Here is a 19,620-nt window from a genome sequence, read left to right as displayed (position 1 = left end):
ATAGTTACCTTAAAAATTCACTAGATAGTAGCCTCTAGCATAAGTCATAGACTTTCATCTTCATTTTGTTTTGAGGCTACTTCTTTATTAACGTCGTCATCCCTCACCAAAATCCACGGTCATGAGCCATTCCCTTTGTACAAGATACTAAATAAAACGTCCATCCCTTTTTCTATTTTGTACATACGATAGTCTTTCGTCGATTCAGACTGTGAAAAACTGCAAAGTAAAGACGTGACACGAATAATAACAGTATACCGTATGGAATCCAATTACTGGAAAACCGAACAATAAACAACATACTATGGCAAAAACAAGCCATATCCTTGCGATTTCTAGATATAAAAGGTGACAATTCCTGTAAATATTACTCTATGATATATGAGAAAACAGTTACAGATAGTCACGAGAATGAAACCTGTACGACGGGATCGTGTAGAAGTGCATAAACGAGGCGTTTGAGAAAGTGACTCACGTAAGACGACGTAAAAAAAAAAAAAAAAAGTTTATTTAACCATAAAAATGTAGTGTTTGGTACAAATGTACAATTCTATACAAAACCCAAAATTACAATTGTTATTTTAATTGATCATTTTGTATGGTGATAAAGTGCAAAACAAACATTTTTGACCCAGGTCCATTATGATTTGGACTTGAAATGCACGATTAGATTAAACGTTTGATTAAATGCCATGAGCTTAAAATGATGTTAGAAACAGAGTGCACGTTTTAAATGATCCTCAACGTACGGTTCGCCATTTCGGCTCGTCGGCCGGTTCGCCAGATCGGGAGTCGAGTTTTATGAAGAGGGATGGAACCTGACTCCAGTCGTTACTTTTCTTCCCAAAGTCTGAAACGTGCAAATGCTTGAAATATCCATCGGTACCGTAAGCCCATAGCAGGCTGAAACACGTGCACGGCGTCACATTAAGGCACTGAGATTTCATTCCCCTTTGGTTAGAATGTATAAAGTGGTTCTCGAAGTTGCCTCAGGCACATCCAAAGTGTAATGCACGGAATGTAATAAAAAAAAAAAAAAACAACAACAAAAAAAAAACACAGCCCCTTATTTAAAAGAAATGTGAGGAAACGCAAGCGGCTAAATACCTGGATTAAAGGATTAAACGAATGTAACAAGAACAGAAAGGCCAGGTCTACTTAAAGTGCATATGAGCTCCTAATGAACTCTTAATACTATAAATATAAATCTGTAGAAAAATAGACTGAAAATGTATAAACTCATGAATATCGGTTGGCTTCATGTGCAAAAACCTCGACTGGGCCTCATTTAGCGAAAGCGATAAGGATGAACCGATTCGGACGTCTTTAACAGGACAATTTGGAATTCATGAAAATGAAAATTTTACTAATTTACATAAGGAAACTGACTGATCTCATCAAATATCAAATCTTACATCCGCCGAGACACTACAACGTTATATACAGATTACACTAAAGAAGTTTAAATCACCAATTTAGTGAAAATGTTCACTTGAAAGAAAGCTATGTATAAATTAAGAGAAATAACCCTAGCCATTCAACTAGGACAAACGTAATGGTGTCCTAAGCAGGAAGTGGTGCAGTAGTGTTTGTCACGGTAGCCGATGCTCTGCAGTGGCTAAGCTGCATTATTGGAAGATTTAGGAGGCACACTTTGATCGTTTAAGTCGTCTCTGTGAGCTTCGCCTTTTGATGGAGATTCTGGGGCGTGGCTAAATGGAAATAATCTGTGCCGCGGATGTACTTGTTGTTTACGGCTGATTGATATTTCTCGACGTACGCGGGAGGGTGAAGAACATCGGCGTTACGGAAACATTTATAAATCTGTCACGAATCTGAATCAGTTTGGTCTATGAAAACATTGACGTATGAATAAACGAGGCCCGATGAAGGAGTCAAAGTGAGAATATCAGTCGCAGAGAAATAAGGCACTAAAGAATAAAAAATACAATATTTAGTGTGTTTTGAAGTTTTTTTTTTTTTTTTACAATATGATTCCTGGAACATCACAGGTCAAAATGTCGTTTGCTTTCGCTTGTCCTATCTGCCTGTGAAACTGTCCTTGCTTGTGAGTTTTCCAGCAATGCATATTTGGCCCCAGAGTCGCACTTTTAATACTTGGCATGTTGTTAAAGATGGTCACAGGTAACGGAGTGGCTACCGATTTGGACAGATTGAGCTCCTGTAAAGCACTCAGCCCATTAAACACATCTGGACCCAAAGTCCTGAGCTGAAAGTTGTTTGAAAGGTCCAGGACTTGGAGATTCCTCAGGCCTCTGAAGCTGTTCGGATGGATGACGGACAGCTCGGGGAGGCCGCTGAGAGTGAGATAGACGAGATCCGTCAGCTCCTCGAAGGCTCCTTCATCGATGCTGCGGATAAGATTTCCATCCAGGCTCAAATACTGCAAGGGAATTCCTGCAAGTCTGGGCACTGTCCTGAGCTGATTGCCTGCCAGCATCAGGCTCTTGATGTACGGCGCATGGAGGCGAGGGTTTCTCGAGATCGCGCTGAGAAGGTTGTTAGAAAGATCTACGCTGATAGGGGTTTCCGGGCCTCGTGTGTTGAAAACGTTTAGGTCGAACTCGCGAAATCTGTTGTCGCTGAGATCCACTTCGGTTAAGGGGAGACCGGAGAAGCATCCATCGCTGAGGTTCTCCAGAACGTTCTGGCTGAGGTCCAGGGTCTCCAGGTAGCGCAGTTTGTTAAAGGCCTTGGAGCTCACTCGTGATATGAGGTTCTTGCTGAGATCCAAGCTGACCAGAGTCGTGTATCCGGGTCCTGACAGCATGGAGTCGGTGATGTAGCTGATGGAGTTGTGGGACAGGTCCAAGTGCGACGTGTCTAGAGGAATGGGGATGGGAGTGGCGTCCGGTCCGTGTCCACTGCAGTCCACCTTGGTGAGGCTGAAGCTGTCGAACAGGCCGTAGCTCTCCACCTCACAGCGGCACTTCGGGTGGCAGTTCTTCACCCCTCCTGCCGTGACCAGGGCAAGCAGAGAGGTCAGGCTGAGGCACAGGAAGGCCACCATGATGCTCTGTGAACAAAGCACATCAAACCCATGATAATCAGCGCATGATAACGGTGCAAGCTATCAGGGTATTCTTTTATAGCCACTTTGTAGGCGCGGGTGATATTTCCCAAAATCACACCACGATGTGTAATTTAACACAATATCGATATTATATTGTCATCAGACGGCTCTGGTTCTTCATATTAATGACAGTTTACGTAAACCGCGTTTATGAACACTGAGATTTTTCTTGTCCCCGAGTCGTTTCATGAAACCGGTTTGTAAAGTACTAATCAGCAATCTCCCACGCACCCAAACCCAAACCAGCTCCTGTCCCAACATGACATATCACCACAGAAAAGCCTGGAATCAATGTTCTCAATGACGCAAAAAAAGAAAGGAAACATGATCTTGTAAGAAATTCACACAAATTTGAACAAACAAGGCTGACGTGCTTGGATATCATTCGAGTTCTAATAAACTAAATTCTTACGGAAAGACAACACCACTATCCCCGCCCCCAACTTCAACCTTTGTAATGTTTACCTGATTTAATGCGAATTAGCCAGGGCAGGACCAATTAAATCTAAAAGTGGATACTTTTATAGTATATTACTGTTTATTATTGATTTATATCACGGCAGCTGACCGTAGTTTTGACTGTAGTCATTTAATTAATATAAACGAACTATAGTTTATATTAATGCCCTCGATCTAAACGTTCATGTTATGTTTCTATAGTAACAACTCACTCAGAGGGACTGTTCGTAATACGTTTATATGGGAAAGCTTTCTATAAGGAGACGTTTATGGGAAGGAGTCTCCGCTGTCAGTGTTTTGTAACAATAACATGACAAGCTACGTTTCTTTGTCTTATTAACTTCAAGGGGGGGGGGGGGGGCAAGATTTGTAAAGGAATGACTATTTATAGCTGCCATAACGTAAGCGATGACAGGAACTAACTTGTTTTGCGGATGCTCCACAGCATTACGTGTAACTACACGGTTAAAATAATGTGTCGTTCTTTAATTAATAATAATAATAAAAAAAGTAAGTGTTGCGCTGTGAAAGGTGTTAACAGTAGCGCCGCTTTGCTATGTTCCTATAACAGCACACCCCAAGTGTTTCATTCCTTATATAACTTTTTTTTTTTCCCCCTCCACCAAATGCTTATACAATAATAAATAAGACCATATTATGCTGTCTGATTTACATTTTGGACCTTTTGTTCTATAAATACAAATATAAATGAATAAAACAAAGTCTAACGTGCCAGAACAGGCGATCGTTACATGCTATTAAAAGTAAAAGCCAAGACTCATAAATCACGAACATTTCCCACTTGTTTTAAAGAACTGTCAATGACTTGGCAGTTAGAAATGTACAGAGCCGTGCATTCATAACATTACTTCAATAAATAAATAAATAAATAAATAAATAAATAAATAAAATTATATTATATTATATTATATATATATATATATATATATATATATATATATATATATATATATATATATATATATATATATATATTATATATATATCATAAAGACATGTTTACAGACTACAAAAGCAGTTAAGAGTGAATTATTTAGTAAGACGGAATGCACTGAACTCATTTTAAATATCTGGACTGCATTTTTATTAAAATCACTGATAAACCAATAATGTCCCGAGAAAAATCTAACACTCCAGCAAAGACGTAAACCTGTTGTTATAAACGCAATCTTAAATCTGATTGGTCGGACGGTGTAGATTAATTTCCTATAACAGCAGCTTAGACATACGTCTAATACGTTATCGTTTCTATAGTAACGACGTACGCGGGGACTTGTACGATGGACCGTGAGCAAATAATTTCTCCAACATTTATGGAAGGAGTCTCCAGTGTCAGTGCTTTCTAACGGTCAGAGGTAAAGCTGTGCCATTAAGTTTTCTCACATGAAAGAGTCTTCAGGATGGAGGAGTTTACGCTTTCCAGCTTTCCGCTAACTTGAAGAGATCATTTTGTTTTTCCCTTATTAACTTCAGAATTAAGACAGACTGGTGAGGGTACAACTGTTTACAGCTACTATAACGTGTAAACAACAACAACAAAAAACAACAGCAGACCAATAAGTTGTCTTGCAGATGTCCAACATAAAGTTTGACTAGAAAGAGTTCAAAAGCATGACGTGTTGTTCATTAATAACGTTTTTTTTTAAATTATTATTGTGAAACAGTACCTCCACTTCAGCACACCATCCTGCTGTTGATTATTTTCCTACAACACGGTGCACCCCGCATGTTTTATTCCTTTCTTATTAACCAGCAAGGTCGAAGACCCGGTGACGCGATACTCACAAACTCCAATTTTCTAATTCAAGCGCCTCTTAATTATCTAAAACTGCCAGGTTTCAAATCCTAAATAAACGAATATTTCAATTTGAATATTTACACACCTCTCAGGCGGTGCGATCTTCTTCAACTGCTTTCTGCGATGCGTGAGGTGATCTGTGTGATAACAAACCTGGCAAGCGTGTATCATGTGTTTCGTTTGGGTGATTTAAAGCATATAATTGTGACAAAAAAGGGGCGTGGCGTAACGGGGTGAATGAAAGACACCACACCCTTTTGAAAAAAAACAAAACACGCAGGATTAATGAAAGGAACTTAAGAATGAACACTTGTGTGCCGTTTTACATTTAGTATTACACGAACGATGAAGTAACAATAAAGCCGATGACAGTAAACAATAGATGGAGAATGTTTAGCGTTCATTAGTGTGAAATAAAGTCTATCGGCGTACGAGGATGTTCCACTTGGTTGACATCAGCTAGTAAACTATATTCATTAATGATGCCTGCGAAAAATTCCTTTATTTTCCTTGAACAGCATGGGTTTTATTCCTCATGTAACATGGCTTAGAAGTAGGGGTGTGCAAACTTTTGCACTTTTTGAAAGACGGTTACTTTACAAGCAAGACGATATCATCCTGTGCTTAGTTTTACACTCAAAATTTCTGTGCGTCATCGGGTGGGGTGTGGTGGGGGGGGGGCGGAAACAACAACAACAAAACATTCCTATTAAAACGCTTTAAACGACGTCGTAGTGCCACACCCTAACTGTTGACGTACGGCTGAAATATCCTCTGAGCATAAACACTGACGTCTGAGGAGGAAGAGGACGGAGATGAACCTCGATTATATAACTCCTGAAGAATGAAGCAGAAAGAAAACACTAAAGACAATGCCTATCGCTAATCTGGGATGCTAATAGTATTAAAGACAATTTTTATTTTTTTTATAGCTGCATTTTTTTTCAGCTTGTATTGACTCCACATGACACTTTGCAAGTAATGATATCCATGATAGTTGGGCTGAAGGTAAAGGTGAAGCTGACCTGTAGAACACATCATTTTCACTGCTAACGCTAGCTAACCAGCTAACACAAGCTAAATCACCCCATTTTCCGACTGACCTTTGAGTCGAAACTGTATATTATCAAAGTTTTTTTAATAGATAAAAAAATAATACCGCTTTAAAGTCAGCAACTGACAAAGAAATGCAGCTTTATAGTTTTATGTCAAACGGATATTTTTGAATCACCGCATTCTGGGAGCAGGTACAGTCCCTGGTTAGCTTGGTCGCAAACGTTCAAACCACTTTTCTGAAACGTGAGAACGGGAACTTTTTTTTTTTTGTGGACGTTCCACAACATTAAATGTAACACAAATGGATATAAAGTACATCATTTTTTAAAAAATCTTTTAATGAATAAAAATGTGCAATCCTTGGCAAATCACTGTGGTATAAGATGAATAAAAGATCAGGACACGCTGTTCTAGGAAAATAATCAACATCAGCTTGGCGACATTAAATCCACTTTATCACGTAACCGTGTCAGGGATGATTTTCCTGTAACAGCACACCTACAAGTGTTTTATTCCGTATATGTACATTAGCCTTGGACTCGATTTTTTCTGGTCATACCAGCTGAAATCTAAGCAGCGCGTGTTCTCATCTCATTGATGTTTTAATGAATTCGTTATTTAAACGTTAAAGAACTTGAATGGATGAAATGCTGAACTGGACAAAAGTCCATAAAAAGAGATATTCTGTGGCGTTGACACAAAAAAACCGACTATTTTCTTCTAAATGAAGTTCAATAATAATGACTGGGATGACTTCAACCCAGAGCCAGACTTTTCATCTTTTCTCTCGTTCAGTTCAGGATTTTGAAATAAATTCGCTGGATTACATTATAAGATGGATCGAAAACGAAAGGTGTAATCGATCACTGAAATCTGAAAAGCCCTTGTGATAAATGTGTGCAATTGAAATGGGGTTGTTTGAAGGTCTAAATGAGATTCGGTCTCTTCATCAGAACTGACAGCAAATGAAAAATCGGGCTAAAGTTCGTCCTTCCTGTGTAGTTGGTCATATGTCACTCTTGCTCAAGTTCGCCTAATCTAGCCTTGTAATGATATCCATATAATCATTCGAATAATTATTGAACAAGTGCTGACACTCCCGTTTAATTGCCATCTAGCACTTAACAGAATCTCTCATGACCTCAGGCCAAGCTCTATGCTTTGTCTATCTGGGTTGTTTATCCAGACTGGTGTCATAAACTACTTGAGCAGAGTTCAATGACTGATAAATCCCATTTACCTTACAAATATCAATTACAACCACAGAAGAAAGCAAAACACTGCCTGTGGACGAGGTTATTAACGTGGTTACTGGGTTCTTAATATCAATGCGCTCGTTCTAATACTATAAATGTTTCCATAGTAACAACTCCTTCGACGACACGGAGACTACTGTATGATCGTTGAGACGATGAAGCTTTCGGTTAGGACACGTTTATGGAAGGAGTCTCCAGTTTCAGCTCTTTGGAAAAGTGAGATTTTATGCCAAATCCATTTTATTGACTTCGAGAGAGGGGGTAAGAGAGAGAGAGGAGAGAGGCAGGTGAAGGAACGAATGTTTGTAGCCGCTGTAACATAAGTGAGAACAGGAACTAACTTGTTTCATGGATGTTCCATAACGTTCAGTGCAACTATAAACGGTTAAAAAGCATCGATTAATAGCTGAAAATTTGTAATCGTTGGGAAATGTGGTAGAAGTGGAATAAAACGGCTGCTAGAGGAAAATATTTTATATCGGGGTGGTAAGAATGATTCCGCATCACGCCACCCCGTCTTAGATCTTCTTCCAGTAACAGCTTGTTAAAGGAAGCCAAGCGCTTTATTCGGGATTTATTTTCACACAGTAAACTTTTAAATACTTTAAAAATAAGCATCTGTAGACGCTCCAGCTTCTCTATGAAGTCTGTATTTAGCACCAGCTCAGTCGACACCCTTCATACCCTCACGTCTGAACGCTACGTTTTTTTTTTTTTCTTCCTTCCCAAAATGGCCACCTCTGGGTTTTCCCTCCCATACTGATTGCTGATTGAGTGTGTGGAAAAGACTGTTGGTGGCAGCTGTTTTCAGCGCTGGCTTTGTTGTTGTAGCGACTTTACCCCTTGTTCATGCCAGAACAAACGGATGTCTAAGTGTTCCAAAGATAAACGTTTTCCTTAAGCCTCAGTGCACATTCCCTTCCTTTTGGAGATTAAGAGCCTTAACCTCAAACCCCATGAATCCTTTTAATAAGCTCCTTTTCTGAACAAATAAGATTTTCAAGACGCCCAACCAGAGCCTTTGTTGATCTTCTTAAATCTGGTGTCTGAGAATCAGCAGAACGGGAGGAACCGGATCAGATGCTTGTGCTTCCATTGGCAGCAAACATCTGGTTATTTCATGGGGATCATGACCTCTCCGCCAGGTGCTCGCTCTCTACAACTGTCATCTTCATACTGGAACTTCAGTGTATTTAGAGAATAATTGCGGTCATCAGACTTGTTACACAGTTTGACCGTGTGTTTTTTTCCTCTTAGAAATCCAAGGCAGGAAATTAGGGGCCAAGCACCTTTTTCTTCTTCCCCAATGGGAGTCTATGGCAGCCCTATGAACCGCAAGTAAGAAAATGATCAAATTTGGCACACTCATAGATATGACCATGAATAGTATCTGGACCAATTATGGGCTCTCTAGGACCAATTCTATAGCGCCACCACTAGTTCAAAAATTCACTTTTCAAATGGTTAGAATGGTTGAACACTTTGTCCTACAGAAAAGAAATTCCGTTCATCAGATCACTCTCCTCATGGTGATCACAATCCATGTCTTACATGGAGACTCCACCCATTACAGTAGTCACCATTTTAAAATGCACAGTCAGAAAGAAATGAAACATCAAGGTTTTCACCAGATTGTGAGTGAATGTAGATTTGGGTATCGTCAGCATAGAAGTGATAACGGGGGCCGAGCGATCGCAGCAGATGCCCAAGTGCAGATAGCTAAATATTGAACAGTAATTGGCCTAATACTGATCCCTGAGGAACACCAGTGAGCACAGAGCTGGTGTCAGACCTGTAACCACGCACAGAAATAAACCGGGAACGGTCAGTAAAATAGGATTTAAACCAGTTCAAAACCGTCCCCGACACACCAAATACTCTTTCAAGGTGGGTAAGTAAAAGACCATCATCAACAGTATCGAAGGCAGCTTGAAGATCAAGAAGAATGAGAATGGAAGTAGCTCCAGAATCAGAGGCCATCAACAAGTCATTGGTAACTTTGGCCCACGCCGTTTCAGTACTGTGAATTTTACGAAAACCTGACTGAAGGGGTTCAACAAAGAGCTTATTAATTGTAAGATGATTACACAATTTGGACGCAACAACACGCTCAAGTATTCTTGCCAAAAACGGAAGACTTGAGATGGGTCGAAAATTGTTAAAATCATCCAGGGCAGCATTTTCTTTCTTTGGCGCAGATGTAACAGCAGCAGCAGTCTTTAATACTGCTGGAACGACCCCAGTCTCCAATGAATCATTTATAATGCTGAGGATACTAGGGCACCGAAAATCGAAACACAATTTAAATAGGTTTGTGGGAATAGGATCAAGCAGGCAAGTGGTAGATTTCATGCTGGATACCTCCCTTGTGAGAGCCTCAGAATCAAGCCGTGAGAAACGAGTGAAAGAAACACCAGTGAACCCAGATGGACGAAGGAGTGAAGAGGCAGAGTCAGGTGTGACAGGAATTTCTTTGCGAACATTATCAATCTCAGAGTTACAAAACTGAAGAAAAGAATTACATAGCTGCTGAGAAACAGGCAAGGTGATAACAGCATGGGATTTCTTTGATTGTTTACAATAGTCTGAGAGAAAGACGTTCTTTATGCCAGGTTTCGGTTAAAAACAACAAGTCTGAAAGAAAATCCGATAAAAGCAGCGCCTTGTTATTCATGGACCGCGCGTTGAATAATGCGGCGTAAGCCTGGCTCTGAAGTGGAGACGACAGTGGTTTAATCTCCACGCGGGGAACCGATATTAAATTACTGTGATCGACACCAGTATGAAGCAGTCTGTTGGTCTTACGTCGACAGGTAGGGACAAAGATGTTAGGAGAGGATGAGACAGCAAAACTGCGCCTCAAACCTCGATGGACATATGGTTTAGGACGTAGCGATCCAGCATCTCGACAGAGTCTTTGGCTAGACAATAAGAGCTCTGTTTTAAAGTCAGAAGCTGGCGTGTAGTGTACCTTAAGGCCATGGTCATTAAGTGCACACTCACAGCTGGGATAAGGCGTCGATACTCCGCTGAACGCTGCAGGTTATTCCAGGGGGAACACAGAAGTCAAAACAGTCCAAAGTATATAAAATGGCACTACCACATCGCAACCGTAGGGGCACTGAAAGCAATACGACTTAAATAACTCGCCGTTATTTAAAACAATACGACATAAATGAAACGAAACGAAAACAAACGGTGACAGGAGCAAAAACGCGCCAGCGTATCCTGTCAACTGGAAGGACCGGTTAAACACCGCTTGCAGCTTTAATTATCTTTGGCCTTCCTCTAAAATTTCCCTTTCATTCATAATGTTGCACAGGGCTTTGGTGAAGTTTTTAGCTTTTTTTTTTTTTTCCCCTTCTCGCAAACTGAAGTGATATTTCTTCTTGCGTCACTCATATCGCTCGCCGTTGTGACTGTTCACAACTACACGTCTCGCTACGGGACACAAAACCAGCCATTTGGAGACAATCGGCTCACGAACATGAAATGTCTTGCCTGTATTGTCCACAAAATTGTTGCCCTGCCAAAAGATGCTTGTGCATCACTACCATCAGAATGAGCTGAACACTTCAGGTTTCTACCACTTACTGGAAAGAACAAACGGCGGAAACGCCCTGGCACTTTTTAATTTAACCTGTAGCAGATTGATGAGCGGCAAAAAATGGTTCAAGAGCTGCAAGTATGAACAAATATGTGGAAACAGAAAGTCTCACTGTAGGGGAAAAACGTCCCCTGTTTGTCCATCACTCCAATTGGTAAATCACCACATTACTTTTCATTTGCAGAAAGTTGCATACAAGAGCCAAATGCTTCATTAGTAATGGCGAAATATCCAAATATAGTAGGCGGAGCCAAAACGTAAGCCACATATTATTCACGCCATTTGATCAGACTTGAACAACCACGTCAAATCTGTGTCTGAAATGTCATCTTGTTCTGTGTATGGTTAAGGAGCCTTGGACTTTTATGACAGGAAATAACTTGCTGGGAATGTTGCCAAGATGATCGCCGAGCAGACATACTTGAAGGCCTTTGCCTCTGCTCAACTTTTTCAGCCCGGCTCCTTTTCATTGCCAGCTCCCATTGCTCCGCCTCCTGTTGCTGTACATCGCCAGCTCTTCTCTGACTTACATCTGCTTCATCGTGCTGCATTGCTCCCGGTGATATAGTAAATAGTTAATTTCATCAGACCTGCTAGCTAACTTCACTCGCACGTGTAGTACTGATCTGTAAGGAAGCACATGATCCACAAGACTATACAGAATATATCCAAACAACTCACTGCACCCGGTCAGGGAAGATGTTCTTATCTGTTTGATTAGCAGACTGCTAATCCGGTAAAGCTAAGAAGAGTCGGCTTAGCTGAGCTTAAAACTCTCCAGTGACACCAAAAAAATCCTGCAAAAAAAAATGCAAACCGAGTACAACTTCAACGTGAGATGTACTTCTGTAAACTATGAAATAGACATATACAGATGTATACAGTTGTATGCAAACAAAATTGCATCATGATTTTGTTTTCTGGGTTGGGGAAAAAGAAAACATTGTGCCTGCATTTTATAATTAAAAAAAAGAAAGGAAAAAATCCCCCCAAGCTGAAATGCGGGTGTTTCTTGCAACCCAAGTGCAAGAAGCCAAGAATGTGTCATGATGAAAAAGGCGATGTATAATATGCACGCTATAAAGTTTTTTTTGTTTTTTTAAAAGATGACATGGGGGCGGATTATTGCAATTTGAGGTTTTCTTAAAGCTGCTCAGAAAACACAAAAGTGGTCTGAGGCAGTTATACATTCGAGCATATGATTTATTACAGAATCCACAAAGCCAGATGTCAACTTCTGAACTGATTTGATCATTTGAGTTAATTGTGAAAATCTGCAATCTATAATAATAAAAAAACACGAACATGGACTGGACTACAGCGTTACAATGAGACACTACACGTGAATAGGATTATAAATGGTTTTTGGGGGGTTTTTTAAACAATAGTCATCACAATCAATCTTTGCCAGATATTCTTTATGGTGTTTCTCTACTTGAACAACTTTTCTAAAATAATAACAACGTACATTTATTTATGCAAACAATCAGGCATTGCGTAAATGTCCATACTTGATAAAAACAAACTATTTAATCTTTGGATGTTGTTAAAATGTTATTTACATTTTTTAATGCATGTTTAAATGTTTATTTCACGGCGAAGATGCTCTCTTGAACTTTGAAGATAATAATAATAATAATAATAATAATAATAAAACAGCTTGTCATGTTATCGAGAAGCCAGAAAGCCTAAACCCTCCTCTGTCCTGAAGACCTTCCTGTGACAGAAAACTTACCCTGTTACAAAGCACCGACACTGGAGACTCCTTCCATGAATACATGTTTAAAATAAACTAGAGCTGCAACAACTAACCGGTAAAATCGATAATAATCGATTATGAACATCGTTGTCAACGAATCTCATTATCGATTAGTTGGTCTGCGCGCGGCACGGGGAATGTTTAGTATTTACTCTCCGAAGCGTGGTTTCAGAACAGAAGTAACGTAAATACTAAAGTTGTGTCCCAAATGACGTACTATACACTTACACTATGCACCGTATACTCTACTGTCTAGTGCAGCATTTCCGCGGACCCCTAGTGGTCAGTGGTATAATTGCAGAGGGTCCGTAGGAAAGTTTTAAATACTTTTAAGTAATAATATATTTTTTTTTTGGTTAAATGTATCAAAACATATTTAAATGAGATGTTTTAAAATGAATCAATTTGGTCATTCGCGTGCATTCGCAAATATCACGTTAGCCGAGCTGACGATCGTTCATTGATGGGTTTATTTTAAATTTATTCACAAATGAAATGATAATTTGCAAAAACAAAAACCTATGAGTGGTAGACAAGTTCAAGTGTCGCATTGATGGATGAAATAAACAAAAGATATTTCAGAGAATCAAATTCAATGTCACACCAACAATAAAATGTCATTGAACCTGGGATTTGTACAAATTTTATAGATGCAAAAAAAAGAACAATTAAACTACAGTCCTAAATGAATAATATATATTCTGGTGTGTGTGTGTGTGTGTGTGTATTGGGTTCTTCTCCCTCTTATATAATTGGACAAACAGTTGTGTAAAGTTTTAGTCTTCAGTTTATATTTGTAACACTCAGTTTGTGGAATTTATTTTAAATAAAGGAAACAAATGGTACTGAAAGTTAGCCCCTCCCTCCCCCCATCCGATTAATCCAAGAAACAAAAAAAAAAAATCGCTCACCTAACCGAGTATGAAAATAATCGTTACTTGCAACCTTAAAATAAACATCTCCTTACCCCCCCCCCCAAAAAAACCCTGCAATTTATAAACATAATATAATATAACAAATTATACACCTTTATTAAACGCCACCACGTTATTTAAGCTTTAGATGATGTACTCCTCTGCTATGTGAATGAGTCGTTGCTATAGAAACGCTACCATATAAGAATGACTGGATCAATATCGCTTTGCTTTTAGAGTTGCTGTTATAGAAAAAAATCAACACTCCCTGACCAATCAGATTAGAGAATCCCCGACAGCCACGTGGTATAAAAGTATAGAACTCTTCATTTGATGATGGATGTGCGCGTGACGTGCAGCTGTAGAGGATTAAAAACAACATGCAAGAGTTTACAAACTGAACAACAGCAACGATAAAGTTTACACAGGAGTATGCAATACTCTGGAAAAGCACGGGTACGTGTAGTTTTGTACTGAACTGAATTTGATCAACTTTGCATGTTCTTAAATCAGTGATCCGGACTTCTGAACTCACCACGCGCTGTGACTCCACATTTACTTTCTCTGCAAAAGAAGATCCAGCACTGGACTCGACTCTGGCAAACATTTTAACTCTCTCTCTCTCTCTCTCTCTCAAAGCTCCGACGTCCTTCACATGTCTCTTATCACCACGGTGAAGATGTCTGCATTCCGAATCAGCACGTCGTCTTTCTTTAAAAGTTTGCACACAGGAAGATAAGAAACTCAGACTAGAGAAGAGGAGAACAAGCCGCCTGAGTGTGAGGAGAGGAGGACATGGCTCCACAGCTCGAGCCTCACCCTGCCTCCTATCCATGACCAATCAGGAGCGAGTCATGCCTAAAACGACTCTTTCAAAGCCGACTCCCAGGAATCGATTCAGAACTCCCAAACGAGTCTCTTTTTTTTTCATTTCTCTAATGGACAGGTATTAAAGCGCAACCTGTTATGATTTTGAAACGCGCCTCATTTTCTTTAAAGGTCTCATACAATAGATTTACATGCATCCGAGGTTAAAAAACAGGTTAATGTGCTCGTAATTTAAACTGCAGCATTAACTCCCCCCCACCAGTGTCACAAACGACTCGTTAAATGATTCGTTCGAAAGTCCTCCTTTCAGAGAGCATACTCTGCTCTGATTGGTTATATGTCTCTGTTGTGATTGGTTTAGAGCTGTCAGTGTTTTGGGAAAAGGAGACGCCCACTACCATAATGAGTTTCAGCTCTGGTTGTTCGAGCAGCCGATGAAACATGTTTCAAACCTACGTAGGTTAGTACAGGAAGTAAAATCTGGAATTACTAACGACTCGTTTCAGCTGTTCAGAAGCGTTTCCTTCTTATGGGAGTCGATAACGCCGTTTGTCGTGCGCTTTGATTTTTTTTAAACAGCTACGTATATAACACACTACATGAAAGGTAATATTTGGAAAAAAAACAAAACATAATAGGTGCACTTTAAGGCTGTAAAAATCCCTCATCACACTTTATTTAAATCGAAAGTTTTAAACTAGCATGAATTCATTTGATTTCCATTATTTGAGGCCAGCAGTATTATGGATGACCTCTCCCACCCCTCTCATGAACTTTTCACTTTTCTGACATCTGACAGAAGGTGTCAGAGCCCATACCTACTGTAAATGCCCTGTTTTGTTGTTGTTGTTGTTGTTGTTGTTATTTTTACCAAATGCTTCAATGGTTGAGTGAGATCTACTATTTTGCGATGCTGCAACAACACTTTAACACTGTTGACACAAATTCAGTGATATAGTTTTATGCTGTGATTAACTAAGAGAAAAGATTAGCTTGGACTTCCTCTGCAGTCCAGTTAATGCAATTTGTTGCAAAAATAAGCATTTACATGACAGTTACCAGCAGTTTAATGAGATTTCTTATTAAATATATAATATCATTTTGATTGGCCTTGCTGCGCTAATATTTTTGATCGGTGTAAGTACACCGATCAGCTAAAACCACATTAAAACCACCTGCCTAATATTGTGTAAGTCCCCCTTGTGCTGCCAAAACAGCTCTGACCCGTGTCTTGTGGGCACGGACTCCACAAGACCTCTGAAGGTGTGCTGTGGTATCTGGCACCAAGACCTGGCAGCAGATCCTTTAAGTCCTGTAAATTGCGAGGTCGGGCCTCCATGGATCGGACTTGTTTGTCCAGAACATCCCACAGACGCTCGATCGGATTGAGATCTGGGGAATTTGGAGGCCGAGTCACCACGTTGAACTCTTTGTCATGTTCCTCAAACCGTCCCTGAACAGTTTTTGCAGCATGGCAGGGCGGATTATCCTGCTGAAAGAGGACACTGCCATTAGGGAATACTGTTACCATGAAGGTGTGTACTTGGTCTGCAGCAATGTGTAGGTAGGTGGTACTTGTCAAAGTAACATCCACATGAATGCCAGGACCCAAGGTTTCCCAGCAGAACATTGCCAAGAGCACTACACTGCCTTTGCCATCTTGCCTTCTTTCCATAGTGCATCCTGGTGCCATCTCTTCCCCAGGTATGAGATGCACATGATGTAAAAGAAAACCTGATTCATCACACCAGGCCACCTTCTTCCACTGCTCCATGGTCAAATTCTGATGCTCATGTGTCCATTGTAGGTGCTTTCGGCGGTGGACAGGGGTCAGCATGGGCGCTCTGACCGGTCTGCAGCTACGCAACCCCATAAGCAGCGAGGTGTTCTCACACCTTTCTATCATAGCCACCAATGACTTTTTCAGCAGTTTGTGCTACACTAGCTCTTCTGTGGGATAAGACCCGACGGACTAACTTTCGCTCAGCACATGCATCAGTGAGGCTTGGGTGCCCATGATCCTGTCGCCAGTTCACTGGTTGTCCTTCCGAGGACCACTTTTGCTACGTACTAACCACTGCATACCGGAAACACCCCACAAGCCCTGCCGTTTTGGAGACGCTCTGACCCAGTTGTCTAGCCATCACGATTTTATCCCTTGTCAAAATCGCTCAGATCCTTACTCTTGCCCATTTTTTCCTGCTTCTAACACATCAACTTAAAGAACTGACTGTTCACATGCTGCCTAATAAATCCCACCCTGTTACAGATGCCATTGTAGTGAGATAATCAGATTTATTCACTTCACCTGTCAGTGGTTTTAACATCATTGGTGATCTGTGTATATAATACAGTGCATACACTGGAGTGTATATATACAGTATATACATATTTATTTGTATGAGTATTTTTGAACATTGAACGTTTATTTATTATTTTATTTTGAATGATACTGAGAATTTGCTAGGCATTTTCCAGTTTATTATTGAAACTAATATTAGGCTGTACTTGGCATGCAACTACTTTGATTACAGTCGACTAATCATTTACTATTTGGTTATTTATTTATTTTTTTGGAAAATTTTTTTAAATTATTTATTTATTTATTTTTACAGTACATGCTTATAAATATTTGACTATTGCATTTTTAAAACTCATTCCAAGTATGCACATTAACAGTGACCTCTTCAATCATCAATGAAGTGGTGCAATACAGATTTTTTTTTTTTTTTTAAAAGTTCAAAAGTAATTTAATGTCGTCTTAATCTTTTTTTTTTTCCATTTTGTTTTATTTGACCTTGATTTTTTTCCCTCCCAATATTATTTGTGAGAAACTAAAGAAATAATAATAATAATAATAATAATAATAATAATCCTTGATTTTTTTTCCTCCCAATATTATTTGTGAGAAACTAAAGTAATAATAATAATAATAATAATAATAATAATAATAATAATCCTTGATTTTTTTTCCTCCCAATATTATTTGTGAGAAACTAAAGAAATAATAATAATAATAATAATAATAATAATAATAATAAACAACTAACAAAATGGGGGAAAAAACACTTATTTGTACAGTAAATAAATATAACATAATTCCACACTAAATAAATATTAATAAATCAATTATGAATAATAAATACATATTTCATGGGAAATGTGCAAGCTGTGCCATCTCTTAAACACATTTTTTTTTATTCAAAATTTAAACTGGATTTGTGGCCATATGTCGCCTCACACTAGGACAACGCCACACAAATGGAAGTTTCTTCTTAGCCGTGAAACTGTTACTGTGAATATCGACAAAACAACAGCATGATTAATCTGAATTGTGGATTCCACAATAAATGAACGGATCAAATTGAAAAACTAAAATAAAATAAATAAAGACTGAACGATTCAGATTGCGCAGTTTGATTCACTTCAACATGGAGTTTGAAGGAGTCAAATCACTTGAGTGGATCACAATTCCCCTCACTGTCCAAATGGGTGGCAAATGAGAAAAATAAATCAGTAAATAAATCTGTAGAATTTGTAATCTGAAAGACAGAAATGTTCATGAAGGTCCCCTTATATTTACAGCATCGGTGAAATATGACAGATCAGTAGTATGTATAGAAACGTGCTAAGAAAAATCTACACACTCTGGTGCTAAAACTTTAGTGTGTAATGTTTAAAACCCAAGAAAGAGTATAGTGGTTAAAATCCTTACCAAAACTTATGGTATAAGAGAGAGGCGTCTAGTTGACGGAGTTCGAGAGCGATGACTGCTGAGGAGTAAAAAAAAGTCGCCTCTGCTGAGGGCAGGATATTCGAGCTCAGGTCTCCGAGTTGCTTGCACCAGTTTGATAAATATCACTCTCTGAGTACTAACCAATCGGAAGGTGTGTTGCATAAGTATTCAGCCCCTTGAACTTTTCCACATTCTGTTATGTCACAGCTTGAAACTGATATTGACTAATTGTTGTTATATGTCACGGATCTACTCAAAATAACCACTTTTAGTGTTCGTTACAGACCTGAGTGGCTATTGGGAACGGTGTACTATAGTGAACTTTAAACATTTTGGACTTAAATCGCAGCACAGCAACTAGAGAGGACGAGCACGCCAGCGGATAATAACGAGCATTGTTAGTAACAAGCTAGCCGGCTAACGTTTGGGATAGCGTTGATGATTACCTTATCAAAGCAGTGATTTGTATAGTCATTGTTATACACTTGCAATCAAAATGATTCAACCCCCGTTGCAAATCAGGTTTATTGTCAAAACTGACAGACTTTCAGCTGTTTGCAACGAACAAATCAAACAAACGCAATTGAAGTAGTTCGGCGCAAGGAATGCTTCAAGTGGTTTTCTCAAATTCAACTGGAAATACAACTTATAATAACACCCCCCCGCCCCCACCTTTCCGCCTAGAGGAGGCCGTCCATCAAAAGTCAGTGAGTGTGTGGATTAGTCAGAGGGGATTAGTCAGAGAATCAGCCAAGAGCCAAAGAGTAACTCTCAGCATGACGCTACCACCAGCATGCTTCACAGTGGGGATTGTTTTCTCAGGCTGATGAGCGGTGTTGGGTTTCTGCCAAACGGAGTGCTTTGTGCCAAAAAAACTTTATTTTGGTCTCGTCACACCAGAGAAACCTTTTTCCACACGTTCGCCGAGTTTGAAACGGAAGTCCGATTCAATTCTAAGATGCTACACTTAGGAAATGTGAAAGTCCAAGAGAGGTGGAGATTTACGCAAGGCTTTGTTTGTTTTCTAAATAATGCAACTTCGGCTCCTAATCATTTTAATAGTGTCATTTTTTTTATTTATTTTTTTTTTTT

General features: G+C 39.4%; 1 protein-coding gene across 2 annotated transcripts; it reads right to left on the bottom strand.

Annotated features, from left to right (window-relative positions):
- Window positions 1-421: 421 nt before the first annotated feature.
- Window positions 422-18,615, bottom strand: tsku (tsukushi small leucine rich proteoglycan homolog (Xenopus laevis)). 2 transcript variants are annotated; one of them, XM_053646980.1, is made up of 2 exons: window positions 18,508-18,615; window positions 422-3,037 (listed from the first exon to the last, which is right to left on the bottom strand). In XM_053646980.1, exon 2 carries the CDS (start codon window positions 3,029-3,031, stop codon window positions 1,985-1,987), a length of 1,047 nt encoding a protein of 348 aa, XP_053502955.1. In that variant the 5' UTR covers window positions 3,032-3,037; window positions 18,508-18,615; the 3' UTR covers window positions 422-1,984. The 2 variants fall into 2 exon arrangements, with proteins under 2 accessions (XP_053502955.1, XP_053502954.1); XM_053646979.1 differs by lacking the exon at window positions 18,508-18,615 and adding an exon at window positions 14,500-15,617.
- Window positions 18,616-19,620: the final 1,005 nt, after the last annotated feature.

Source organism: Ictalurus furcatus, chromosome 17 (genome assembly GCF_023375685.1).
Source record: "Ictalurus furcatus strain D&B chromosome 17, Billie_1.0, whole genome shotgun sequence".
Lineage (NCBI taxonomy): Eukaryota > Metazoa > Chordata > Actinopteri > Siluriformes > Ictaluridae > Ictalurus > Ictalurus furcatus.
Note: the sequence above shows the minus strand (reverse complement) of the source record. Positions and strands in the feature narration are given on the sequence as shown.

Coding starts and splice junctions, on each gene's coding strand:
- tsku (XM_053646979.1), bottom strand. CDS start 14,799: ATGGATAGGAGGCAGGGTGAGGCTCGAGCTGTGGAGCCATGTCCTCCT. Junction 3,038..14,499: donor ATGTGGAGTCACAGCGCGTG/GTGAGTTCAGAA, acceptor CTTTGTTCACAG/AGCATCATGGTGGCCTTCCT.